The sequence below is a fragment of the Petaurus breviceps genome, unplaced genomic scaffold (assembly GCF_028583685.1).
Source record: "Petaurus breviceps papuanus isolate PSGF00001 unplaced genomic scaffold, PetGlider_PUasm1.0 91041, whole genome shotgun sequence".
In the NCBI taxonomy this organism is placed as follows: domain Eukaryota; kingdom Metazoa; phylum Chordata; class Mammalia; order Diprotodontia; family Petauridae; genus Petaurus; species Petaurus breviceps.
In genome coordinates, this window is record NW_027187400.1 from 4,850,605 (window position 1) to 4,878,269 (window position 27,665).

The 27,665-nt window shown below is 55.3% G+C and overlaps 3 protein-coding genes across 5 annotated transcripts in view; 2 read left to right on the top strand and 1 right to left on the bottom strand.

Moving 5' to 3' along the window:
- The window catches only part of PPP1R8 (protein phosphatase 1 regulatory subunit 8), a 373,418-nt gene that overhangs the window by 177,738 nt on the left and 168,015 nt on the right, over positions 1-27,665 (bottom strand). The gene's annotated exons all lie outside the window — the stretch shown is intronic.
- The window catches only part of WASF2 (WASP family member 2), a 343,739-nt gene that overhangs the window by 163,499 nt on the left and 152,575 nt on the right, over positions 1-27,665 (top strand). The window lies entirely within an intron of this gene.
- The window catches only part of AHDC1 (AT-hook DNA binding motif containing 1), a 30,979-nt gene continuing 19,426 nt past the window's right edge, over positions 16,113-27,665 (top strand). The window contains exons 1-5 of one of the 3 annotated variants that reach the window (XM_069078991.1): positions 16,113-16,326; positions 20,470-20,601; positions 20,740-20,774; positions 21,481-21,631; positions 22,070-26,265. In XM_069078991.1, coding sequence (XP_068935092.1) covers positions 21,555-21,631; positions 22,070-26,222 — 4,230 coding nt within the window. In that variant the 5' untranslated portion in view covers positions 16,113-16,326; positions 20,470-20,601; positions 20,740-20,774; positions 21,481-21,554 and the 3' untranslated portion in view covers positions 26,223-26,265. Of the gene's footprint in view, positions 16,327-20,469; positions 20,602-20,739; positions 20,775-20,797; positions 20,963-21,480; positions 26,266-27,665 lie in introns of all 3 variants that reach the window. The other 2 variants (XM_069078989.1, XM_069078990.1) reach the window with 2 other exon arrangements.

Consider the following 27,665-nt stretch of genomic DNA (forward strand, 5'->3'; position numbering starts at 1 on the left):
CCCCCCCACTCCCTTATTTTCTCCCTCAATCTCAAAGAATACAACAGCAAAATAGAGAACTCCCTCTACCTCCACCCTCACCTCTAAGAGAACACAAGAACCAGACCCAAAAAGAGAGGAGGAAGTAAGGCAGGGGTAGCCGTTTTGGAGGTGGGGTGGGGATGGAGGGATGGAGGGATGGTTTAGTCCCAAGTCTGATTTTCATTAACCCTGATGCCCGATTTCTTTTGGGTGAGCAGAGTTACTCTTCTTGGCTACAGAGCTGGGGGGGCCAGGGAGGGCCTTGACTTTCTCGATGAAAACTGCCTTTCAAGAGGAAACAGCACAGACCCTCTGGGAGGTAGTAGTAACTCACTGTGTGGCCTTGGGATCATAGATTTTGAACTGGAGGGCACCTTAGAGGTCATCTGGTTAAAAATCTAGAGCCTAAGGGGACTTCAGGGACCCTTATCCAGTCCTACCCTCCCATTGTACAGATGAGGTAACTGAGGCCCAAACAACACTTGTGGGATTCGAACCATGACTCCGGAGCCAGGGCAGTTTCTATTACACAGTAGGTCAGCACCTTCATTTTACATATGAGGAAACTGAGGTCTAGAGGCTAAATTAATTGCCTGAGGGCCCCCGTTGGTGCTGGTGGCAGAGCAGAGAGGTCCTTTGCTTCCAAATTCAGGGTTCTTTCTTCCACGTGTGGTGTAGTGGATAGAGAGCTGGCCTTGGGGCCAGAAAGCCCTAGGTTCAAGTTCTACTTCTAACACTTCCTGGCTGTATGACCCTGGGCAAATCATTCTTTAACCCCTCGTGCTCTAGGCAACTTGCCCAATACTGTAAATCACAGAGAAGGTTATTTCCTCATCTGAGAGTGCCCTGTACCAGTGAAATTACAGGCCTCTTCCCTGCTCCTTCTGCTTCCTGGGCTGTGATGCCTTTTAAATCACTTTTCCTGTCAGAACCTCAGTTTCCCCTTTTGTATGGATAATTGTAAAGATTTCTTCCAGTTCTGCTCTTCTGTGCTTCCTTTGATTCTTGGAGTGTGTTTAGGGGGGAGGGAATGAGAAGGGATGAAGGGTGACCCTGTAGGGGATGGGGGGGAGGCAGGGTGGCTGCCAAGCAGAGGGGGAGTTTGCAATGTGATCCTGAATCTAAAATAGCCTGGGTCATTTTCAGCTGCTCTGGCCGAGGCATCTGATCCTAGGGAGGGCAGTGGAGGTGGCAAGGGGAGAGGCAGGGAAGGTTCTCTGCTCCTGGGAAACCTAGCCCCTGGGGCAGAGGGGAGGAGGGAAGGAGGAAGAATTCACAGGCAGATGCTAGAGGGGGATGGAGTGGAAAGACGGGGCACACAAGGGGTTAAGGAGCCACAGGGCTCTGCCCTCCTTCCCGAAAGCACCCTTCAGCCAAGGTGAAAGGTTAGCTCTAAGGAGGCCAAGTCTGGTGGAGAGAATGCAAGGTCCTTGTTCCAGGCTGGAGAGCGGGCATGGACTCCCAGAAAGAAGGGCCCTTTGAGATCTCTGGAGTAAGTTTGGATTGACTAGATCACATCAAAGGTGTGAGGCCTTGGAGGGCAGTGTGGATAATTAAAATTGGGTTCAGGGGCTTAAAATAAACTACCTTCCCTTAGTCTTACTTCATTTACTTATTTCACTTTGAATGGGTTTTCTGTGTGGTGTAGCCAGAAGGCTGACTGTATGGCCTTGGGTAGATCGTTTCCCGGTTCCAGACCTTGGCTCCCTTCCTTGTAAAATAAGACATTGTACCAAACTGTCTCTAAGGTCCCCTTTCAGCTCATAGAATCACAGAATATTGGAGTCAGAAGGGGTCCTGGACATCATCAGGTACAGACTCCTTATTTTTACAGATGTCAAAACCGAGACCCAGAGAGAAGCCAAAGGACTTCTGATCCCAAGACCAGTTTTTAAGCTCAGGCTAGGCCTTACAATAGGTGGGCTTTGGGTTTCTGGGGAATCTGTGGTAAGGTCCAGAATTTCTGGGGTTCCCGAGAGGGATCAATGCTTGGAATAGATTCTGTGTCAGGTAAGGATCTCACCGAAAGACCCAACTACAGGTAAGCTGTAGATACATTGTGGGGCATCTCTAAGCTGAGTGCCTTTCTGAGGGTTGGGGTGGCCTTTCCCAAGGACATCATCTTAATGACACTGTGTGCCCCCTTCCCAACCATTGGGAGCCACACGGCAGGGGGCAAAGATTGGGACCAGAGAACCCTTCCCTCAGTATCTGAGTGAGTGTGTGAGTGTGTGTATGTGTGTGTGTGTGTGTGTATGTTGGGATGGGAGGATGGCAAGAGGATAACAGTGAAACTTTGCCTGTGCCTGGGGTGGGGGTACTGGGGTATGTATGAGAGGGTGATTGAAACACTGTCCCTGTGGAGGGATGAGGATATAACTGTGAGATTAGATTGCTACAGTCAGCCAGAATGTTATCTATTAAGCACCATTTGGTAGACACTGGACTAAACTCTGGGGATATTAGGAAAGGCAGAAAACAATTCCTGCCCTCGAGGGACTTACTGTGGTAGGGGTTGGAGGGATAGTGAAGGGGGATCCAGATCCAGAATTATCATGGCCTAGTGACTGGTTGTGCCTGCAGCCCTGCTGGGTGGGACTTGGTTAGGACCTGAGGGTGCTGGGCTGTGCCTGTGGGCAGTGACCGAAGGAAGCTTTGTCTGTGCCTGGGGGTAGCTGGTCCTGTGAGTGTGGCCATAGATACTAGGTATGTGAGAACAGAAGACATCCTGAGAGAGAACAAGTTCCCATTTGTGCTCTCCCAAGGCCTGGGGCTGGGCTGGACTGGACACATACCCTCCTGGGGATGCCCACGTGCCTGAGGAAGCCTTCTTGGGCCCAGCTGGTGTACATGGTCAGTCTCTCTCCCTAGGCACTTTTGTCCCCTAGAGGAGCTGAGTCCTGACCACTATTTCTTAATTCCACCCTCTCTCTTCTGTGTATTCCTCTCCTCACCCACAATGTGCCAGTCAACAGAAACCCTGTCCAGGGATGCCCTATCCCCAGGCCCCCATCTCCTTTCCTTCTCCTGCTACCAGGCCAGTATAGGGCTTATGTTATGGAGGGCACACAGTCCCAAGTCTGAGTAAGGGAGTTCCGAGGCTGATGAGGGGAGACATAGCTCCTAGAGGAGAACCAGTCCAGCTGTTCACATCCGGAGACCACCAGGGAGGTAGAGGCCTGGGCTGGAAGGAGGAAACTTTTGGCAGAACCCAGGAAGTCTCCTTGGAGGAGGAGGTATCCCAGCTGTCCCATCTCCCCTCCCACCTCTGGTTCAACAGATGCTACCAATGGGTAGGAAGAGAAAATCGAAAGTTTCCACCAGCCCAGGCCGTGTGTGTGTGTGTGTGTGTGTGTTTGTGTGGTGTGTGTGGGCAATTCAAGAGAGGGCCAGTGGGAGATTTTTAAGCATTTAACTTCCAGGAAGGCTAGAGAAAACACCCCATACATATCCAACAGATGGCCCTGAAAGTCTCCAAAGCAAACCCCAGGCCCACCCTGACCACCGGGCTAGCTTCTCACCTCCTCTCCTTGGGAGGAGTTCAGCTGAGGGGGGCGTGGGAGTCAGGGTGGGAGCTGGGGTGGTAGTGCAGAGGCCAGGGAAGTTGGGGGGGTGTAGACCCAGTGGCACCGAAGCAGTTAAGAGACTGCTTTGGTCCCTACGTTCCATCAGACAATTAGTGAGGCCGCCTGACAACATCACACTGAGCCAGGCAAACCTCTCCCCCCCCCCCCCCCCCCACAGGCCCCCCCCACCGGTTCAGCTGTTTATTCTGAGCCTTTAACAATTGGGATTCTGACTTAGAGGAACGGGCGCCCCGCTCTGCCCTCTGACCTGCCGTTGCTGTGGCAACCGGAGCCCGGGTAGGCCTTGGTGCTGTGTTAGGATTACAGATCTGAATTCACAATCTCCAAGCCCTCCTGCATCACATCTCCTTGGCCTCAGCACAGTGCTCCAGGTCCCCACTCAGTTTTGGGAGGCAACCACATTGCTTGGGGTGTCTGGGTGCTTGCTTTCCCCAGCTCACCAAGACCCTGTGTGGCCACCTCTGAGTTGGAGCAGGACTCCAGTAGAAGGCAGGCAGAGAGTTTCCTTCACCCCGTCTTCCAGGAAACCTTCCTCCCTTCCTCACACCCCTGCCTCCTTGGCTGTGTAGGGTGTAGCCCAGGCTGAGGGCTTAGGATTGGGGGGCTTGGCTCCTAATGGCTCCCTCCATTCTCTCTGGGATTTCTCCTCTCCCCCTCCAGTCAGGGTACCCCACGCCCCAAGCTCACGGTGCCAGGAGCCCATGCCCCCAAGGTGCCGGCCTCCATGGGAACAGGGGCGCCTGGCCCGGCCAGGCCCCTCCCAACAGCTCTGCAGCGATTGCCCTGTGAAACCCGAGCCAAACGCATCTGGGAGCCTCATGTGCAGACACACATTCCATTTGTGGCCAGGGCCCCCCCCTCCTGTTTCCCCCCTCACTTGCTGTTCCTCCTCCTGCCTCCACCCTGTGCCTCCTCCTCCTCACACTCCCCCTTCTCTCCTCCTCCTCCCCCCCCCCCCCTGTCCCTTTTTGTCTCCCCCATCCCTCCTCCTCCTCCTCCTCCTCTTCACACACTCTCTCTCAGTCTGTCTCCCTCTGTGTGTCTGAATGTGTCTTCTCTGACTGTCTCTGTCTCTCCCTAGCTATTCTCTCCTTCGGGGCCTGCAGCATGTCTTTAAATGTCTGTCTCTGTCTCTCAGCCCCTCCATTTCTGTTTTTGTCTCCACATCTCCCCTTGTCTCTCTATCCCGATCGTCTCTGTGTCTTTGTATCTGGCCCTGCCCGTGTCTCTGTCTCTACCTCTGTTTCTGTTTGTGTGGGTGTCTCTGTGTCTCAGTGTAAATCTTGCTGTCTCTGTGTCCTTGTCTCTAGGTCTGTCTGCTTCCCTACCTGCTCCCCATGGATCTCCTTCAGAGCCAGGAACCTCACTTGGCTCTTGCCTCCATCACCACCTCTCCCCCTCCCCCAGCTCTGCCTGGCAGAGACTTGGCTGTCCTCCATTCTCAGGTCCCTGGTTTGGCCACTGCAGCCTCCGGGAGGGGGGTGGGGTGAGATCAGCTGCCCTGGAGCCCAGAGAGTAGAGACAGTGGGGAGGGGGAGGGCAGCCTTTCTGGAGCAAGCTCATTGGAATCTCAGCCCAAGAAGGAAGGGGGTGCCAGGCTGGAGATGGAGGGTAGGTAGGATTTGTCAACTGGTCAGTGTCTGGGCTGTCTCCTTCCCCCCAACTCCCACTGAAGAAGCAATATCAAGAGCTAACGATTATATTTGTGAAACTCTTAGCATAGTGCTTGGTATATAGTGGGTGCTCAATAAATACTGGTTCTCTTCCCCCGGTATGGTCTCATGGGAGAGCCCTGGCTTGGGATTCAAAAATCTGGGGTCCTTGGACTAACTGTCCACTGACTATGTGACCTGAGTCAATGGCTACCCATCTCTTAAAGCCTTGCTTTCCTTCTATTAAATGAAGGTGTTGGAACTAGATGTAGGGTACTCCCAGCTCTGACATTCTGCGTTCTAAGAGACCTTCCAGCTCTGTCAGTGTTCTAAGGTCCATCCCATTCTGTCATTTTGTGTTCTAAGGGCCCTCCCAGTTCTGACATTCTGTGTTCTAAGGCCCCCTCTCAGCTCTGACATTCTATGTTTCAAATCCTCTCCCAGCTCTGGAAGTCAGATTCTGTGGATGACTCCCACCTGTTGTGGGTCCCCCTCCCAAGGTACCTCTGGTTCCTTCATTGTGGTACTTTGGGAGCAAAGCAAAGTTTTTGGAGGTCATGTAATCTTGAGCTTGGGATGTTGAGAGCTTTGGTACCTCTGGCCTCTGTTCCTCCTCTCACCTGCCAGGGAGGGTCCTGGGGCACACTCCCACCTCATATCCCTTGCCCTGAGTGGGTAATTTGGGCAGTAGCATCCAGAGATCATGGTTCTAGCATTGAACAAGGGGAGATTTTGTGAGACTGCTGCTGGTAATATGAGAGTAGCTGGGTAGGGAGCTGAGTGCCCAGAGAAGGGAAGGCAGTCTGAGAAGCCTCCACTCTTGGGTTCTGACTGTTCTGGACTGGGTTGAACCCTTGTACCTTCTAGGTCTTGATTCACAAATCTTGGACTTAGCCAAATTGGCCTTTCCCCATCCCTTCCCATCTCAGACACAGGAAGTTGGGACCAGCCTCTGCTGTTGGGAATTTGTCCATTGCTAAGGCCCTCCCCAACTGGGCCCTGAGGGTACTGAGCTCAAAGTGTCTCCCATCCATCTATTACTTCCATCCTGTGCACTTATTCCCCCCCCCCCCAATATTAGATTGTAAACTCCTTCAGGGCAGGGATTGCTTTTTAACCTTTGTCTTCCTAACACTTAGCAAGGTCCTTTTTAAAAAATGCATGTTGACTTCACTTGACAATGGAGACAAGGACACTGCCACCAACTTCTTCCTACACTCTGGTCCTTGGCAAGCACTTGAGAGCCTCATTGTTCCCATCTGTACCACAGGTGCACTAGTCTTTCCTCATTCCCACCTTCTGCCCAGTTACAAAGTCCTTTGAGATCTCTGGCTATAACAGTAGGTGAAGCGAAAGTTCAACAAGCAGAAGGTCTCACTGGAAGGTGAATACTAATGGTGCCTCATCATATGCACTGTAGACCCCAGTACTTGCACCCCTTCCCAAATCCACAAAGCTCTGGCTAGGACCAGAAAAGGATTTCTTTGAGCCTAGGGCTGAGGGGAGACGAGGGGAGATTCCTGGGTAAGGAAATTGGCTGGGATTCTGGAAAGCCTAACCTGGTGGAGGGGTATGAGGCCTGGAGAGAGAGTACCACCAGGCCTGATCTCCTGCTGGGCAAGGTCCTCTTCCCCCTCCCAGCAGGCCTTGAGGCCTGGGGCTTTGTGATGTAGCTACCTCAGGGTTGGGAGTGCCTGGGCCCCTCCCTGTTCCCTGTAAGGAAGGGGGTAGAGGTGGGAATCTATCTCTTTTTCTCATCAAACAGGAGCATCCTTGAAGGTTCCATGTCCCTGAGTCTCTTCTGCACCCAGCCCTCCTGCCCTTCCCAGAAGAGAGGCAGGCTCATCTCCAGGCCCTCCCCAGCCCTCATCGCCCTTCAGAGGCAACAGCCTCTGAGTTGCCAGGGCAACAGGGTCCCAGGCCAGGCCTCAGGGAGGGGCTGGGCAGGCACTGACTCCTCAGCACTTTGTCTGGGCCCCCATAGCCAGGTTTGTGGCTCTGGACAGCTGGTCTCTCCCACAGGCCAAGGGAGGGCCTGGCCCGCCCCCGGAGATCCAGAGCTGGGGGATGGGGAGAGCCTGACTGAACTGGACTCACTGTCCTGGCCTGAAGGCCTTGGTTCCTCTTCCACACCCCATGTTGTCCCACTCTTGGGGTGTCCTGTCTCTGGCTCACCCCACATACCTTCTCTTTTGACCAATCATCTGGGCAGCCAGGTTGGGATGGAGGGGGGAGGTTGTCATAAGATGGCTTGGTGACAAGAGCTGGGGGGAGAGGGGGTGTCCTATGCTACTCCCCAGGCAGCCTGCAGTGCATTCTGGGATGGGGAGCCTGGCGCCCCCCACACACACCCCCATTTTTCTGCGGGCGGGGGAACAAAGCTGGCACTGAGGCCGCAGCTAAAATTAGCCCGTTTCCCTGTGCGGGAGCGAGCGCTGAGCATGCCAGCCGGCCGGAGCGCTGCTGCCTCAGCAGGCCATCTGTCACTGGATTTTGTAAGCCCCCCAAAAACCCCCCAGCCCCTCCAAATGAAGCATCTCACTGGGGAGTCAGGGCCAGTGGAACCTCAGAAGAAGAGATTGGGAGACCAACCTCCCCCCTTCTTAGAAGGATCTGCCCTGGTGAGAGCTCACTCCATCCTCAGCTTTCCTGGAATTGCCCGGTCTGGCAGCTGCTTCTAATCCCAGCTCTGTCGTTTTATCGTTGTGTGGCCTTGGACAAGTCCTTTCTTCCTTTGGACCTCAGTTTCCTTCTGTGTAAAATGCAGGGGTGGGATGTGTAAAGTCCCTTAAGAGGTAGCTTGCACATTAGAAAGAGGACTCACTGGCTTTGCCCCTGACTATCTGTCTTGGGTAAGTCACATACCACCACTACTACTACTAATAACAGCAATAGCTATAACATATATAGTGCTTTATGGACTGAAAAAACACTTTGTGTATTAACACAAGCACCATGACATAGGCACTATTATAATCCGATTTTATAGATGAGGAAGCCAAGGCCCAGAGCAGTTAAGTTACATCCCCAAGGACACATAGCTCATAAGGGTCTGAGGGGGTGTTTGAACTAGGGTCTTTTTGCACTCTGTCGACCCTCAAGAAACTCCCATGACTCCCCATTACCTCTGAGATCAAATACAGAATGTGCTGGCATTCAACACCCTTCATGATGTAGCCCCCTTCTCCCTTTCCAGTTTTCTTAGACCTTTTTCACTGCTAGGGATTTCCTTTGTTCCAGTGACCTTGGCCTCCTGATTCTTCCATCTCTGGATTGGCTCTGGGTCTTTTCTCTGGCTGTGCCTGGAACGCCCTCCATCCTCCCCTCTGACTACTGACCTCCCTGGCTTCCTTTAAGCCCCAGCTAAGATCCAGCCTTCTACAGGAAGACTTCCCCCAACCCTCTCAATTCCAACACCTTCCTTCTGTTAATTATGTCCTATTTATCCTGTATGTAGTTTGCTTTGTATATACATTTGTTTGCATGTTATTTCCTCCATTAGACTGTAAGCTCCTCGAGGGCAGGCACTGTCTTTTGCCTTTTTTTTGTCTGCCCAGCGCTTAACTCAGTGCTTGACACATAGTAGGCACTTAAGAATTATTGATTGATTGATTGACTTCTCATTGTACCAGCTGGCTCCCTGTACCCTGGCCCTTACCTTCCCTGGGCATCAGCTTGCTCATATGAGAAATGAGAGGAGGTAAATGAGATCAATGGTTCTTGACTGTCTTTGTGTCCTGGGACCTTTTGGCCATCTGGTGAAGCCTCTGACCCTCTTTAAAATATATGAAATTAAATCTGTAAGATTTCAAAGGAAACTAATTCTATGGAAATACGGTTATCTAAAAATGTGTTTTAAATTCTTGGACTCCAGATTAAGAAACCCTGGACAGTCTCTAAGGCTGTTTTCACCTCTAGACTATGAACCTCCCAGCTCTGACATTCTGGGTTCTAAGGCCCTCCCAGCTCTGACATTCTGGGTTCTAAGGCCCTCCCAGCTCTGATGTTCTGGGTTCTAAGGACCCTCCCAGCTCTGACATTCTGGGTTCTAAGGCTCTTCCAGCTTAAGTAGCCCACATCTGTGTTCTCAGCTGCCTAAGTGCCATTTCCTTTCATGAGGAGTTAAGTGGCGTGATCACCCCAAAGCACTAATCCTGCTGTGCTTTCCCTACTTCCTTCCCCTCAAAAGGGAAGAGCCAGCCTTCTCTCCCCACCCCTTGTCCTCGACCTTCAATGCCAGGTAGATGGGGAGAATCAATGAGAGCCTCCAGCCCTCACTGCTCTCTCTTCTCTATGGTGCTTTGAGGCTTGTCCACCTGAGTGCCCACTGCCCTGGGCCTCTGAGGCCCACAAAGCCAAGGGAATGTGAGGCAGGCTTCTCTCCTTGCTAGTTGTCTGATCTTGGGTCCTCAGTTTCCCCCCTCTGTTGAATGATCAGATGGGTTTGTAGTCTCTCTCAGCTCTGATAAAGGAGAGAGAACTTTGCTAAATTGAGGCTAAAGTCAAAAGACGCAGTTCTGCTGTTTGCTAGCTTTATCACTGGACAGGACAGTTAACTTCTAAGCTGTTTTTTATCAGTAAAATAGGGATAATCATAAAGTTTGCAAAGAACTTCCCTGAGAGGGAGGTGCTATTATGACTTCTGTTTTATAAATGAGGAAAGCCCTTGACTTGCCCAAGGTCATTCAGACAAGGTTCAGGATATGAACACAGGTCTTCCTGACTCCAAATCTGGTGCCTTTATCCCATACTGCTTCCCTCAGTGTGGTGCCCTAAAAACCTTAAAAGGCTATTGGAATAGGAATCATTTTTTCCTGATTTTCCCCTCTGATCCTATGCTGAAGGGATATAGTATGAACTGGAAACAGCTCCAGAATGGTTGAGTGTATTTTCCAGAGTCACACAGCAAAGCCTAGTATGGGCTAGGCCTAGACCCCATTGCCTCTTGGCTCTTTGCCTTTTGCACCAACCTCTGACCACTGTAGACTCAGCCTTTTCCCCTAAGTGACTCATCTGGCTTCCCCCGCCTCCCCCTACTTTGGCCTAGCTCTGGGAGTTGAAATTGGGGAGCTGGGGAGTCTCCTTGGCCCTCCACTTCCTGCCACACAGGCCTGTCCTCAAACTGTGGCCTAAACCTCTGTGTGTGTGTGTGGGGGGGGGCGGGCGGGTTGGGTGCCAGTGCTAGGGTGCTCCGTTCTATCCCATCTGATTCCTCCCCATCCCTACCTCCACCCCCAGGAGGGACAGACAGACCCAGACCTCCCCCAGGTCCTGTTTATTCTTGCCCCGCTGCCAGAATCCTTCCCAACCTTTTCTCCACTCCTACCACCCGGTCCCCCAGACGCTCCAACTGAATTAAATAATAAATAACAGGGCAGAAGAGGGAGGATGAAATTAAGAGTTATTGCAAGAGAATGAAGGGGAGGGAGAGAGTGTTTGTTTCCAAAGGAGGGCTGCAGCAGCAGGGTTAGGGGACTGACTGCCCTGGAGAAATGTGGGATAGGGAGGGGAAGGTAAGTGCACCATCTCCACCCCTCACTGTGGAGGGGTGTAGATGATGTGAGACCAAGTAAAGAGTGTTGGAGAAAGAGGTGTGGAAGGGAGATGAGGTCTGGATCTGGCTTTAGCTTTGAAAGGAGAAGGGTGGCCATTCTCCAGCCCCAGAATGCCTAGGTTTCCCTAGAGAGAATGGTGTGAGCTCTGTCCAGGACACCAACCAGCTCCATGGGTATGAAGGGACCCAATTCATCTGTCCACAGCATCTGAGGCCCCAAGCTTCTTGCTAGGCCTTTGCGCCTTGGGTGGCCACAGGAAGCTGTGACCTTTTTGCCTGTCATTGGTGATATCTTTGACAATAGACAGATGGATTTGGCCTGGGGTACTGTGCTTGTGTCCTCACAGGGTCATAATGCTAGGGTCTGAGCAACAGGTTGTATAGGCCAGGCTCTGGCCTCACTACTTAGAATCTCATGTGCCCGTCCTGTGGTGGGTGTTCAGAGGGAGAAGGAGTGTTGCTGTGGTACCCGCCTTTTTTCACATGGTTGGTAAGGATAACAAGGATGTTTGTTTGGCTCAGGTATGCCTTGTCTGATGTTGTTGTTGTAGAGGGGGAAGGGGGGGAGTAAGCCCATTTGACTGTTGGAACGAGGAACATGTCACCTTGTTTCTAAATCTTTTACAAAAAATTATTGATGCCATTTGTCTTTATGTCAGTCATTACTAAAAACAAAACAACTTAGCCCCTTCCTCCAGTTTGAAACCTCCTCTGTGATTAAGGGGAACAAGTAAGTGAAAAACACTGAGTATAGTGACTACACATAACAGTGTATACAACATTCTATCCCAGTAGACCCCAGTTCTCTGCCTCTAGGAGAGAAGAGTGTTTCCTAATCTGTACTTGAGGACCTCTCACCTAGTTCTTGTTTGGGGGGTTGATGATGCAACCAGTAACCTTCTTGACTTTGTTGGGATGGAATATATAACAGGTTGTATTAGTATTCCTGCCTCATGCTTTTGGGATGGGAAGAAGGTGGGACAGTTGTGTGCCTTCCTCTGCTTTGGAGGTGAGTGAGGGTGGCGCAACAGGCAGCTGTGTGTGGTTGTTACATTTTTGGTGAGGGGGTTTGAGTGCCTGACTCACTATTGACCCAAGATCTGTGTCTGTGTCTGTGTGTGTGTACACTTGTCCAACACTTTTGATGGTGATGGATGGGGTATCACTGGGAATTTTGTGTGATTCTCAGGTGTCATCCTTATAGCCCCTTGGCCTACAGGGAGCATGCCATGCCCTGTGCCATAACTTGGGTGCCCTTCTTTCTATGAAATACTGGGCAAGAGGAAGCTGATGTTGGGGGACCAGTGTGTAGGTAAATGAGTAGGAGTAGTGGGTAGAATCTTCTACCCCTTCCCCTCTCTGAACCACAGAGCCCCAAAGGGCAGAATTTTGGAGAGAGTGGACAAGGCCTGGAGCCATAGAGAGGGAAGTTGGGAAGAAGACATAGGGGTGGAAGGAAGGGAAGGGAAGGGATGGTATTCCCAGTGGGGTGGTAAGGGTAGAGGAGACCCAGGCCAGGGAGTATCAATTTGGTGGGTGTGGTCCAAGCAGGGAGCATATTTAAGATAAGGGTGCTCAAGGAGGTGTAGGGGGTGGGGATTGGACTGAAGGATCCTTGTAGGAGATGGGGCCTCAGGACAAGACAAGTCTCTGTAGGGCTGGGTGGGCTCTGCAGCAAGGGGAGGGCAGAATGGAGGAGGGAGACCTGTGGTCCAGGCAGATCAGAATTAGGAGAGGGGAGGCCTGAAGAGCCCAAAGGGACTCAGGATTGAAGGGGCCTTTGTAGGATTAGGGGTATCAGAATGAGGAGTCTGTGCGGGGCTAGGGGCCTCAGAATGGGGGACGGGTCACTGGGTGTTGGCAGCTCAAATGAGGGGAAGGAGACTGTGCAGGGCTTAGGGCTCAGGATGGGGGGGTGGGGGGGTCTCAGCCAGGCTTGAGAGGAGACATTGTCCTTGCAGGGCAGGGAAGGGGAGCCGATGTTCTCTGCTTCTTTGCCCCTGAAACTGTTAAACTAATTAAGCCGGTAAAGCAGCAGGATTAATCGGGGCGAGCAGGCCAGGGGCTCAGGTAGTCGATTAGTTCACCGTTGAGGATATTGGATTTCTGAACCGCAAGTCAGCAGTATTCGGGCCTGTTATCTTTCCAAGGCTTGAGGGGTCAGGAGGTGGGAGGTGCTAGGGCTGAGATGCTCTCCCCCCTCCCCAGCTCCGCAGGATTGTGCTCCCTTGGCCGCTGCCCACAGCCTCTGACCAACTCCATGGCTGTCTCCCTGGCTCAGCACCTCTCCTTCCTTCCCCCCTCCCTGTGTTTCTCCTTCACTCAGTATCACTCTCCTGCCCCCCCCCATCTTTCATCCTTCCCTCTCCCCTGCTCATTCTGGTCTCTTCCAGTCTTTCATCTCTCTCTGGGAGTCTGTCTTTCTATCTCTCTCTTTTTTCTCCCTTTGTCCTTCTCTGTATCCGGCTATCTCTCTGTGTCTCTGACCGTTTCTCACAGTATTTTTCAGTCTCTTTATCTCTCTCTGTCTTTGTCTCTTTCATCTGTCTCTCTCCATGTTCCTGCTTCTGAGTTTGTCTCTCTGCCTCTGTGTGTGTGCCCGTGCGCGCCTCCTGGTATGTCTCTGAGAAGTCCTCAGTCTCTTCTGACTGCATTCATGTCTCTATGTCTATACCTTTGTCTGTCTCCCTGACCCTGTGTGTCTCTGTTTCTGTCTGATGTGTCTCTGTCTCTGTCTTTCTCTTGTGTGGTCTGGGCTGATGTCTGTAAGCAGAAAAAATCTCTGGACCAACACCCCCCAAGCAAGGAGGCCAGAGCCCTGGCTAATGGAAAACATGTGATGGAGCCTTAGGCTGAGCACTCCCCCCCCCCAGCCCCCACGCCTCACTGCCCCCTCTCCAGTCCCTGAGGTGGGACTTATCTTCCTCTTTCACACAGTGGGGGGCATCCATTGGTGGGGGTGCAGATTGGGCCATCCAGGAGAATGGTCTTGCCAGACTGCACAGATGAAAGTCCTTAGCGATCCTTGGGGGACAGGTGCTGAGTGGGAGGGAGAGGGAGGAGGGGTCAGGAACAGGCTGAGGGGACTGAGAGCAGTGAGGGAGTGGGGAGGAACTCCCCTCACATTGGCAGGGGGGCCCATCTCCCCAGAACCCAGCCTGGTTTGCTGCCCAGCTTGGCCCCCTCCCTCTTTTGGGTTGGCAGGTGGAAGGATGATGGGGAGCATCCCTCCGCCCCTCTTCTGCCTCCCCTCCAACCTCTAGGCCTGTTTCTCAGTCCTCCTTTTGAGTCTGGTGGTGGGGAGGGAGCAAGGAGAGCAGAAGCAGGCTAGCTTTGGGGGTGGGGGAGAGCCTGGAGGGACCTGAAGTCTGGGCGCCTCCTCTTCCAGACCTCAGGCCCACCCAGGCTTTCCAGTGCACTGGTTCTGCCCCCACAGCCCTTTGGGGGGAATGAGCAGTGGTGGTGGGAGGGGGAGGCAGCAAGCACAGGAGGGGGTCCCTCATTCTCCATTGGCGCCAGGGGCCAGAGGATGTAGGGCTGCATTTCTGTGCTGGAGACCAAAGTGGGGGAGGGGAGGGAGGGAGGGGGAGGGAGTAACTGGCAGGTTGGAATTCTCCTTCTCTGCCTGGTGGATAAATTGTCACTAATCCAGGCTTGGGAAGTCGTTAGATCCTACAGAGTACAGGAGATAGAGAGGGAGGGACACATAACCGCTCCCCAACAGACACACACCAACACAAAGACCCGCAACATAGCAATACATGCACACACACAGTGACAAGCACACAACATATAATAACACAACACCTGCTCCATACACACACACACACACACACAGTGATGGTCATGCTGTCGTCGCACAAAGGCAGACACAGTGACACACCCTGACACACAGATACTAAGTACCCCACGTGATGACACACAGGGGTGTAGCTGCCCAGCACACAGTTACACACAGTTCGATGCTGACACACTGGATTCCACACACAACATGGTCCTGGAGCTGGAACAGGGGAAGGGGAGTGCAGGGCAGGAAGGCATCAGGGCTGCTGCCCACAGGCACCTGTCCCCACAGGACACAGAGCTGTCCTGGCCGGCCTAGCTCAGGCAGAACAAGAGAGCCTCCCCACCCCCCCAATCCCCAAACGCAAGTAGGCACGCACACACATACTCATCCAGAGAGACAGAGATGAGCAGAACAGACATGGGCACACGGCGCCAGGCTCCCACAGAGTGAGACACGAAGACACAGATAAGAGAGTGGGAGGGCAGCCCATCCATGCTTGTGCACACTTCCCCAGCCCCTCTGCCATGCAGCCAACACGCACACACCATCCACACACAGATCCGTACAAACACGACGGTCTGGGGGAGCAGCACCGAATTGGGAGGTGGAGTAGTCCCTAGCCCTGCTCCTCGGTGCCCACATGACCCTGGGCAAGACACCTTCTGCCTCTGGGTCTGTTTAAATGAAGGAGCTGGGCTGGATGTCCATTCTCTCAATCCCACAATCCTGTGACATGCATATAAGCCACATGGGCAGATATCACTGCTAGGACAGAGAGAAAAGTAGGGGAGAACAAGGGGTGCTGTCTGGGGATACTCTCTGTGCCTCCAGCCCCGGCCCCTGGGGAGGCAGGCAGCTAAGTGCCCCCTCCCGGCCTTGCTTGAGGGGCCCAGGCCAGGTGTACCTTTGGAGCCCCAGAGCTAACACAGGCAGATGCCCAGAGAGGATATGGGGCTGATTCCCCCCTGATCCCATAGGCACTTGCCCTTCCCCTTTCCTCTGACCGAATTTATTGAAAACAAAACAAAAATCAACCAAACAAACAAAAACCCCAACCCAGTGAGACACTTAAGACTGTCACAGATGGGGAGGTATGAATGCTGTGCTATTTTCTCTGTCCACTAAATTACATACACTCACACCTGCACATACCTAGATTCACACTCATGTACATGTGTGTGCTACACAGACATACACAGAGTTGTTCGCCCAAGACAGAGAGACATCTTCTGTTCCCCCAGTAATTCCTCCCCAATCTCTTGGTGTCTGCTTCCTTTCTCCCATCTCTGCCTCCCGCCCCCAGGCCGTGGCCCCTGGGGAGGCAGGCAGCTGAGTTCCCTGTCCTAGCCTTGCTCAGTGGGCCCCAGGCCAGGTATACCATTGGCATAAACAACCTTTCTCCCCCTGCCCTCTCCTGTACATAGTAACTCGCACCCCTTCTTTCTGGCACAAACCTTCTGTATCTGAGCTTGTTCCTGCCCCTCCCCCACATGTCTGTTCTCTCTGTGTTCATGGCTGGGGGGATCCTGTGTTTGACTTTACAGATGGGAGTTTGCCTGACCACCAACCCAGTGGCCTGGACACTAGCAACTGGAGTCCATTACAAAGCACCTAAGGGGCCCCAGGCCGGGGGCGACACACGGCCGTTGTTGGAGACCACCCTGTGGACAGCATTGGTGACAGGGGCCTCCCGCTGAACCAGGACTGCCCCAGAAGCCTGCTCAGGTAACGATGAATAGAAAGCTCTGTGCCAACCTTTTGTCTGGCCTCTGAATCCCTGTCTCCCTCCTGCCTAGGCTCTGCTCTCCCAACTGAATTCCATTCACCCCCCTCCTCCCCACCTCCAAACTCAGCTGCCCCTGCCCAATCTCTTCCTTCCTTCCATCCTTTCTTTTGCATGCCTCAGTCACTAGGTATTATCTCCTGCCTTCTGCCATCCCTGCTTCCCTCCCCCCCAGTCCCAGAGGCTATGGCTGCAGCCTGAAAGGGAGCTGGAACTCAGGCAGGCTTGTTTCCCAGTCCCAGACTGGAAACAGTGACTTAAAGTGACTATATCACTTCCTGGGGAATCTTGGAGGGTGGGGAGAAGTAATTGATATTTGAGAGGTTTGGGGTTTTGTGTTTTTTTTTTTTTAGCTCAGCATAAGGGTAAAGTTAGGACCCCAGTGGGGAGAGGGAGATATTTGGGGTTTAGTCCCAGCCAGAGGCATTAGCCCAACTATTGGTCTGTGTGGAGAAATCTTTCAAGATGTCTATCTATCCATTTGTCAGTCCATGAAAACCCACTAGTTCCTGTCCCAGTAGAGGGTCTAGGGAAAGAGCTTCAGCAGGCAAGGGAAGTGGGAGGGGAAGGGTATCATCAGGTGGCAGACATTGGGAAGCATTGGTACTAAGGGGAACCCTTCTCCCTGCTATAACTCTGCCCACTCAGCCTCAGCAGTCAAGCCCTGTACCATAGCTGTCCCCCCCACCCCTACCTTAGAAGTCTCAGGGGCCCTATTGTGTGTGCCCACACCTGAAGGCAGGGCTAGGCTAGGGAGGCGGAAGTGAGTGCTAGCCCAGGGCTGTGGCATCCTAGACCTGGGAGTATCCCTGGGACCTCAGCCTTCATGTTAAGTGTGATTTGGAAGGTGAAAGTTAGTTCCCCTGAACCCACCCTCAGGGCCCCACTGTGCTTTGGCCAGAGTGTTCCTGGGGGCTGAAGGCTTAGGCCTCCTATTATAGTAGGGGTGCGTGTGTGTGTGCACGTGTGTGAGATTTGTCCATTGAGTTGTATGTGCATGAACAAGTGTGCAAACACATTCTGCTTATGTGCCTGCTCTCCCAACTGAATTCCATTCCTGGAATGGCTGTGTGTGTGAAGGACATGTGTGTCTACAGGGCTTTGGGTACAGGTATGTGGGTCAAGGATTTTGTGTGTTTGTGTGCAGAGATCTGTGTGTGTACACATATAAGTGTGTGTGTGTGTGTGTGTGTGTGTGTGTGTGTGTGTGTGTGTGCTGAGCTGGGGCGTCTGCACCAGCTCACAGCACAGCAGTGCCCAGCCTTGTGGCCAAATAGTTGAAGTCACTTCCTGCTGCATGCAGCTTGCCATGTGAGCTGCCTGCCTGCCCGCCCGCCCGCCCTCAGAGCTGGGGCTGCAGTGAGGGGCTAGGGGCCAGGGGCTGGGGGGCTGGGGGCCAGGGGAGGGAGAACACAGTCTTCCAGGAGAAGAGACAGAGATATGTGTGAGTGAGCCAGGAGGGGAGCTCCTGACCTACTCCATACTGTCTGTGAGGAAAAATGGGATTGGGGGGTGGTAGAGGGAAGAGCAAGAGAAGGGGGCGTAGGAAATAGGGCAGAACTAGTTAGGGGGCTGGGCTCTGTCCCAGTCTTGTCCTAAGGAAGGCCATAGGGAGAAGGAGGAAAGGGGGAAGAAGGGAGGAGATGAAAAGATGGCCGGGAGGAGGGGGAAGAGCAAGTCTCCTTTAGAGGCCTGGGGAAGGAGTGTGGGAAGGCCAAATGCTGGAGAAGCTGGGCATGAGGAAAGGAGTACTGGGAAGCTCTTGATCGTTCTGGATTCTCTGATAGAGGGGGAGGAGCCCAGACCAGGATGACCCTGGTGGAGGGCAGATGCCAGCCCCCCGGGAGAGGGCCCCCCGGGAGCTTGCACTGTAGGCTGGGAGCACGGCACACCTGGCCCCTCCCGGCATCGATGGGGCCCTTCTGTGGGACAGAGACTTGGCAATGGGCCTGGGCCCCATCAGCACAAGGAGGAAGGGAGGGAGGATTTGAGGGGGCCCTTGGCTGGGAGCCTGAGAGGGTCCCTGTGCCCAGAGTCACAGGAGAGTTCCACCCCCTCTCCCTGTTGTATGAGAGGAGGGGAAGGGAGCCAGCCCCCTCCCCAGGAGTGGATGGAAGGGGGCAGGGACAGGCACAGCCCAGCCTGCCAGGTGCCCCCACACACACACTGAGCAGGAAGGTGATGGGGGGGGGGTGAGCCAAGAAAGGAAACACAAGAGGAGCTCTGTGTGGCTGGGAGGGGGCACTAAGTGGGAGGGGGGGACGGCCCTGGCGGCTCCCACTGGGTGACTGAGCCAAACCCTCAGAGGGGCATCTGTAGCTCAGCGGGGACACCTAGCGGTGAGTGACAGATACACATCCGGATGGGTGGCCCCAGGGGGCTAGGGGCTAGAGGGAGAAGGTGGGGGAGTGGTTTGAGCAGGATTGAGAAGGAGATTTGGGAGAACTGAGCCCAGGGGAGCTAGGGAGGCTCTGAAGGGAGCCAGGGAACTGGGGCTCAGGTGGGAGGGGCTTGGACAGGGTTAGGAGGCAGGAAGCCCATTAGACTGGGAAGGCTGGAGGGTGGGGCTGGGAGCCTTGTTTCAGGGGGATATGGAGCCTGGGAGAGGAGGGTGGAGGCCAGGAAGGAGGAGCCAGGGAGGCTGGTGTGGCCACAGCTGGCTTGGAGGATGTGGGCAAGGATTTCTCTGGGCACCGGGGAAAGCAGGTTGCGATGACAATACACCATTAGAACTGGAGAGACCTTTAGAGATAGACCCCTCTCAGTTCTACTGTGATCATAGGCAGCTAGGTAGAAAGGTAGACAGAACGCTGAATCTCAAGTCAGGAAGATCCTGAGTTCAGATTTGGCTTCAAACTCTAAACTGGCAAATCATCTAACCTCTGTTTGCCTCAGTTTCCTCATCTGTAAAATCGGGATAAGAATAGCCCCTTCCTCCCTGGCCTCTTGTGAGGATCCAGTGAGATAATATTTAGAAAGTACTTGGCAAACCTTAAAATGCCATATAAACGTCGGCTGTCATCATTGAGCCCCTTCGGGGAAAGGCAGAAGGACTCTTAAGACAGACACACTGACCCAGACTGACATCCCCATTTGACCAAACACAATTAGATGTTTTCTAGAATTCAGGACTGAGTGGGGAGAGAGGTTGAAAGTGAGGCCAAAGGAAGCCATCAGCTCACCTCTGATAAATCTCAGAGTGACTTCCATGAGGATGAAGGTTTCCCAAAGTCACTTTAATGAGGACTCAGAGTGGCTTCAGGCCCATTTTCCTTCTCTGTGCCTATGTTTTCTGGTCTGTAAATGGATGGACTAAAGTCCTCCCTTCCATGTTAGTGAGGGGGCTTTCTCTTCCCATGGACCTGGACAGGAGCCTCCACTGTAAATAAGAAGAAACTGGGAGGTTTTCATCTCTATCCCCCCCTTCCCTTCCCTTGCCTCAGCTCATTGTTCCAAATGCTCTGGGGTTGGGGGGGAGGGGATGGAAGACTGAGGGCCAGGAGCAGGGATTTGGGGTCTGTGTCAGGGCCAAGCTCTGGGCTGGGAGCCGGGAGTGGGGCTGGGATAAGAGGCAGAACCAAGCAGGCAGGAGGCTTCTCTCTCCATGCTTAGAATTCCCTCCAACTGAGCACATCGAGAGCTTGGGCCAAGTGCCACCCTCCTACCCCCACCCCCAGCCATTCTCCCACCGGCCAGCTCCCATCCTGGCCTCCTTCACCTCCTTCCTCTCCATTATCTAGGTCTGGGCCTTTTGTTAGTCAGAGATGGGGCTAGAAAGAGGGATGACATCTCTCTAAGTCAAGGCAGAAAAGCTCCTGATTCTCGGATTTGGCAGCAGCCTCCAGAGAAGCGGTGTATTGCGGTGGGGAGGGCAAGGGAAGGAGGCCTGAGACAGAAACAAAGGGAAGTGTTTGTATTGTGGTGGGTTCTCCTTATCATGTCCCCTATCCCCCTGCATCCCTCTTTAGGCTCCATAGGTGAGTCCCACCCTTCCCAAGAGGGGACGGTAAAGTACCTGCTTCCCCTGGGGGCTGAGTGAAAAGGTCTTTGAGATCCTCAGATGCTAAGGGCTCCTGCTCTGCTAGGTGCTGTCCTCTCCCCCTGGCCTGGGGCCCTCGCTGGGAGCTCCCCCTCTGAGGTGGCAAGACACACAACTCACACGCAGAGAATCCATCACTCTCGAATCTCTTCACTCCAGGGCATAATTGCTCTTTCAGGTCAGCTGGGTATCTGGGGGGAGGGGGAAGATGGAAAACATGGAACATTAGGGGAGGTGGGGACTGGAGCAGCCTCAGATTAGGTGGGGGTGGGGGCGCTGGTAACTCAGGGTGTTTTTCTTTCTTTCTCTCTAACAGAAAATTCCATTGTCAGATCCCCAGCAGCACAGAGGGTGAGTCTTTTTTTTCCCTCCAGGGACACTACCCAGACCTGAGCAAGGCAGGGCCCAGAAAATCCCGGCCACTCCCATGGGCTCCTGAGCCCAGGGGTTGGGGGCTTTGGAACTCTAGGCACGGAAGTTGTTCTCAGAGGCCCTTGTTCAGCTGAAGGCCCATTCAAGTTTTCTCAGCTCCTGGGGAGGTACCTGGGGGAAGGATTGGGGGGAGGGGAGTACTGTGAATTCCAGCTTCTCTGCTCTTCCTCCAGGGTTTTAGGGGGATCTGGGAGAGCCAGATTCTAGGCTGGGGAGGATTAAGTCCCAGGGATGGGAAACTGCATAGGAGAGAGAATACTTACTGGACCTGGAGTCAGGAGCACCAGGGTTTGAATCCCACCTCAGACATAGACAAGTGATATGACTCTGGGCAAGTGTCTGAACCCCCAGACTCAGTCTTCTCATCTGTTAAATGGGGGTTTGGACTTGCGAACCTCTAAAGCTCCTTCTGGTTCTAAGCCTAGGATCTTAGAAGCCTATGAATTAAATACCTGAGTTGGATATCTAAGGGGGGGGGCCGGGGCCGGTAGGGTCCTGGGATTGGGACTGAAGGAGGGGGCTAAGGCCCAGGGAATGGCAAAGGATAGGATAAGTTGGGCCTTAGAAGAGGCATAGGGTGACTCCCTTTTCCCTCTTTCTCTGGCCTTCCTCCTGTCCCTCACAGGTCTGTGAAACAGCTTTCCTGACCCCCATGTCAGTCCCGGCCCCACCCGGTGGCCCTCGGAGGACAAGTTCAGGATGCGTGTAAAGCCCCAGGGCCTGGTGGTGACCTCCAGTGCCGTGTGCAGCTCGCCCGACTACCTCCGGGAGCCCAAGTACTACCCCGGCGGCTCCCCCAGCCCCCGGCCCCTGCTCCCTGCTCGGTCCCCCGACTGCCCACCCAACAAGGCCTTCCCCCGAACCTTCCCCGAGGAGCCCCATCCACCACCCCGAGGGGACCCCAGTACTCGGCACCCACCGCTCCTCTCCAAGGGGGACGGCTTGCTGCCCCCCCGCCCCCCGGTGCCCCCCCGGCCTTTCCCTCACGCCCGCTGCCCTGTGCCTGGCGGGGGGGGCTCTAAGCGCCGCTGGGGCAACGGGCGGGTGAACCTGCACCCAGTGGTGCAGCTGATCGACATCATGAAAGACCTGACGCGGCTGTCCCAGGACCTTCAGCACAGTGGGGTCCACCTGGACTGCGGGGGCCTGCGATTGAGCCGGCCCCCGGCCCCACCCCCTGGGGATCTCCAATATAGTTTCTTCTCCTCACCCAGCCTGGCCAACAGTATCCGAAGCCCCGAGGAACGGAACACCACCCACGGCAAGGCTGAGAGACCTGGGCGAGCCCTTTATGAGGCAGAGCCCGAGCAGAGGGGCAGCCCGGAGCCAGGCCAGGGCACGAGCCCCGGAGCTGCCACCGGCCTCCCCCAGGAGCCAGAGCCGGACGCTCCCGACTACTCCGAGCTGGCCGACGCGGACATCCTCAGTGAGCTGGCCTCCCTTGCCTGCCCTGAGGCGCAGCTGCTGGAGGCCCAGGCCCTGGAGCCTCCTTCCCCAGAGCCCGAGCCTCAGCTCCTGGACCAGCAGCCCCGCTTCCTGGATCCCCAGGTGCTGGAGCCTCTTGGGGAAGCACTAGAGCTGCCACCACTCCAACCGCTGGCTGACCCCCTGGGGTTACCCGGCCTAGCCCTGCAGGCCCTGGAGACATTGCCAGATGCCCTCGAGTCCCAGCTACTTGACCCCCAGAGCCTAGACCCTCTGCCTAAGCTGCTTGAGGCCCCAAGCCACCACCTAGAGTCACAGCCACCCATGGCTAGCTGTCCGCTGACTGAGCCCCTGCGGTTGGACCTGTGCCCTCCTCGAGGACCTCTGGGGACTGAGGGCCACCCCAAGTACGCCCTGCGGCGGACTGATAAGCCAAAGATTTTGTGCCGCCGCCGCAAGGCGGGCCGGGGTAGGAAGGCAGATGCCTGTCCCGAGGGTCGCCTACTGCCCCTGCCCATGCCTGTGGGCCTGGCAGCCGCCTTGGCAGAACCTGTGCCACCTCCACCAGCTGTAGTCCCAGTCCCTACCCCAGAACCGGATACTGGGGCCCCTCGCCCCCTTGTGCCCACCCGGAAGGGCAAGTGCCGGGGAGTACGGCGGATGGTGGTGAAGATGGCCAAAATCCCGGTATCTCTTGGTCGGCGGAACAAGACCACATACAAGGTGTCTTCCCTGAGCAGCAGCCTGAATGTGGAGGGCAAGGAACTGGGGGTACGGGTGTCGGCTGAGCCCACTCCACTCCTGAAGATGAAGAACAATGGGCGGAACGTGGTCGTGGTGTTCCCGCCTGGTGAGATGCCCATCATCTTGAAGCGCAAGAGGGGCCGTCCCCCCAAGAACCTGCTACTGGGCCCAGGGAAGCCCAAGGAGCCCACCCCCGAGGTGAAGAAGCGGCGGAGACGGAAGCAGAAACTGGCCTCGCCCCAGCCCTCCTACGCAGCGGATGCCAATGATAGCAAGGCCGACTACTCGGATGTGCTGGCCAAGCTGGCCTTCCTGAACCGTCAGAGCCAGTGTGCAGGCCGCTGCTCCCCGCCCCGCTGCTGGACCCCCAGCGAGCCGGAATCGGTGCACCAGGCTCCCGACACTCAGAGCATCTCCCACTTCTTACACCGCGTGCAGGGCTTCCGCCGGCGGGGCGGGAAGGCGGGGGGCTTTGGTGGGCGGGGTGGTGGCCATGCCGCCAAAGCTGCCCGCTGCTCCTTCAGCGACTTCTTCGAGGGCATCGGGAAGAAAAAGAAGGTGGTGGCAGCCCCAGGGGTAGGGGCTATGGGCCATGCCGAGCTAGGTCACCCCCGCAAGAGGGGCCGGGTAGAAGTGGACGCGGGAGGGAAGCCCAAGAGGAAAAGGCGAGCACGCAAGAATGGGACTCTGTTCCCAGAACAGACCCCTGGGGGTCAGAACTTTGGGGATGGGGGTGCTGAGTGGACTGGGGAGAAGGGCAACGCCTGGGCTCCCCACCATGGACACCCTGGGAGCCAGGCTGGACGAAACTGTAGCTACCAGGGGGCTGAGGCCCGGGCCTTTGCATCGTCTGGCCTAGAGAGCGGTGCCTCTGGCCGGGGCGGCTACTACGGGACGGGTACGCCCTCTACCCAGGCAGAGCTCAGCCAGGAACGCCACAGCCTCTTCACAGGCTATTTCCGCTCTCTGCTAGACTCAGATGACTCCTCAGATCTGCTGGACTTTGCCCTTTCGGCTTCTCGGCCTGAGTCACGCAAGTCGTCAGGCACCTATACGGGGCCCCCCACCAGTGCCCTGCCTGCTCAGGGCAGGGGCCTGGCTGCCTTCCCTAACCGGGGGGCCAAGGCCAACCCAGCAGTTGGTGGGGGTGGGACTGGGACAGAACCATCCTTCCAGCCAGTCCTGCCTACCCGCCAGGCTTTCCCTCCAGGGAGGGCAGCGGGCTATGGGGTGACCCCAGCTGCATCAGATTGTCGGGCCACAGAGGCCTTTCCAAAGTTGGCACCACCCTCAGCTGTGGCTCGCTCACCCACTGCCCACCCACCAGCGGGCACTTACCCCCAGTATAGCAGTTATGGGGCGGGCCAAGGTGTGTTCCCACCAGGGAAGCCCTTTTCGGGGCAAGACTGTGCCAACAGCAAGGACTGCAGCTTTGCCTATGGCAGTGGTAGCAGCCTCCCAGCCTCGCCTAGTAGCGCCCACAGCGCTGGCTATGCCCAGCCCACAGCAGGTCCCTGCCTGCCCTTGGGCAAAGCCTCCTTCTTTAACAGCTCCGAGGCAGCTCCTTTCTCCGGCTCGGCCCCCACGCCACTCCGCTGTGATAGCCGTGCTAGCACTGTCTCCCCTGGGGGGTACATGGTACCCAAGAACACCACCACCCCCGCCGCCTCCTCCTTCCAGCCCTCACCCGAGAATTGTCGGCAGTTCGCAGGAGGGTCACAGTGGCCTTTCCGGCAGGGCTATGGAGGACTGGATTGGACCTCGGAGGCCTTCAGCCAGCTGTATAACCCTGGCTTTGACTGTCACATCAATGAGCCCAATGTGATCCTGGACATCTCCAACTATACCCCACAGAAGGCTAAGCAACAGACTGCCGTGTCTGAGACCTTCTCCGAGTCATCCTCTGACAGCACCCAGTTCAACCAGCCTACGGGTGGCTACCGACGGGCCAACAGCGAGGCCTCCTCCAGTGAGGGCCAGTCCAGTCTCTCGAGCTTGGAGAAGCTGATGATGGATTGGAATGAGGCATCGTCCGCCCCTGGCTACAATTGGAACCAGACTGTCCTTTTCCAGAGTAGCTCCAAGCCTGGCCGGGGCCGGCGGAAGAAGGTGGACCTGTTCGAGGCTTCCCACTTGGGTTTCTCCTCTTCATCCTCTTCCTCCCCGGCCACAGCCTCCTCAGCCTATCCTTCCAAGCGGAGCACTGGACCAAGGCAGCCCCGGGGTGCCCGGGGAGGTGGGGCCTGCTCGGGGAAGAAGGAGCGGGGTGGTGGGGCTAAGGCCAAGTTCATCCCCAAGCCACAACCGGTCAACCCCCTGTTCCAGGACAGCCCAGACCTGGGCTTAGACTACTATAGTGGGGACAGTAGTATGTCGCCTTTGCCCTCGCAGTCTCGGGCCTTTGGGGTGGGCGAGAGGGATCAGTGTGACTACATTGGGCCCTACTCTATGAACCCGTCCACACCATCAGATGGCACCTTCGGGCAAGGGTTCCATTGCGACTCACCCAGCCTGGGCCCTCCCCCGGACTTGGACAGCAAACATTTCCCTGGCCTCACCCACCCTCTGGGCACGCCAGGCCCACAGACAGTGTTTGATTCAGGCCTCCAGAAGGCCTATTCCCCCAACTGCTCGCCGACGCTGGCCTTCAAAGAGGACCTGCGGCCGGCCAAACTGCCTGCCTGCGAGCCACTTAAGCATGGCCTTCAGGGCACCGGCCTTGGCCATGCCCCCCACCTGAGCTGCCGGGACCTGCCCCTTGGCCAGACCCATTACGACTCACCCAGCTGCAAAGGTGCCAGCTATTGGTACCCACCGGGCTCAGCTGCGCGCAGCCCACCGTATGAGGGCAAGGCAGGGTCAGGGCTGCTGGCTGACTTCCTGGGCAGGACGGAGGCCTCGTGCCTCAATGCCCCGCACCTCACCAGCCCCCCAGCCACGCCCAAGGGGGACAAGGAGCCACTGGAGATGGTGCGGCCACCTGGTCCCCCCCGAGGTGGCTATGGCTGCCCGCTCCTAAGTGACTTGACCCTGTCACCTGTGCCGAGGGACTCCATGCTGCAGTTACAGGACACATACAGGTACCCCGGCTTTGTGCCGCAGGGCCACCCTGGCCTGGGGGGGGCCCCGAAGAGCAGCTTCCTGGGGCCTATGGGGGAGCCACACCCTGAGGACACTTTCACCGTCACCTCCCTGTAGTGCCAACTGAAGTGCCATCTGGACAGTGAGGTTTTCTAACAGGGTGAGTTGGGGGTGGGGCAGGGCCCGGGAGGGCAGAGGTCTGAAAAAGAAGAATGGAGGGAGGAGCCACGTCAGAGGGCATCAGGGAGGGAGGGCCACACTGAGGGGAGCCTGGCCTGCTTCATCTCTCCTTGTTGGGAGTGAATAGCAGCACCTTGAGTCCGTGAACATGGAAGGGGTCAAGTAGTGAGGGGGCTAAGGGTCTTAGGGGAGATCAGGGGCCAACCTTGTTGGAGGAGTGAAGTTAGGGGGGTGATTATCCTGCTAAGACTGAGAGCCAGGGTGCTGGTGCTTGGGGTTTGGCCTTCTCCTTTGGGAGCTCCAGCACCTGAAAGGTGTCCCCACGTGAACTGAAGGTCATTCTGAGCATGTAGCTAATATGGTGTGACCATTGGCTCAGTGGGGTGGGATGGCGAAGAACTTTGTCAGTGAAAGTGAGTATTTCCCATCAGCTCTTTGGGCTCCATGAAGGTATGTTCAAAGCTCTCAGCCCTGGGGTGAGCTCAGCATTCAAAGATTTCACACTAAATGTTGGTGATGGGGGGGTGAGTACTTGAGATAGGAGGTTTGGTGCTGTAGACATAGGCTAAGAGCCAGCAGTAGGGACTCAGTGGTAGGGGGACATAGGGTAAATCCTAGAGATGAGGGCTCAGTGGCAGGGACATAGGGTAAGATCTAGGGATGAGGCCTCCGTGCTAAAGACCTAGGCTAAGTGCCCAAACGCAGTAATCTCCCAGGGCTACCCTGGAGGTGATTGTTACCTTCTCTGTGTCCTTTTCACCTTCCAGACAACTGTCCCAGGGTGATGGCATCAGGGGAAGAGGTGGCACAGCTTTGGAAGGCCCAGACTGGGGAGAGCTGGGTGAGGTGGGCTCTCAGGCCTTGAAGGCCCAGCCCCCTCAACCCAAAGTCAGACAGCAGAGGATGGAGAGGCAGCATGAGCAACACGCTGCTGTCTCTCAGTGTTCCTGAAGGCTTTGCAAATTCTCCATTTAACTGATATCATAAACTGAAGTTTGGGGGGCAAGGGGACTGTGGTCTTCCCCTCATCCCCCTGCTTTTTGTTCTGAGTTTGTGGTTGGTGTGAAGTCCGAGCAACAGCAATAAGTGAAATAAGCCCATGAGGGAATAAAAATGGCCGTTTTATAAAAATAAAACACAAATCCAACCTGGACATAATCATACCACCCTAGACCCCTTGGAATAAAGTGTCTGGGCCCGAGGGGCCCCATACTGTGACGAGAGACAGCCATTAGTAGGTATGTTTAGGATCTCTGTCCTGTGTGTGTGCATGTGTGTGTGAGAGAGGGAGAGGGAGAGAATAAGAGAGATAGAGACATAGAGAATGAGAGAGAGAGTTAGAGACAGAATGAGAGAGGGGGGGGACAGAATGAGAGAGGA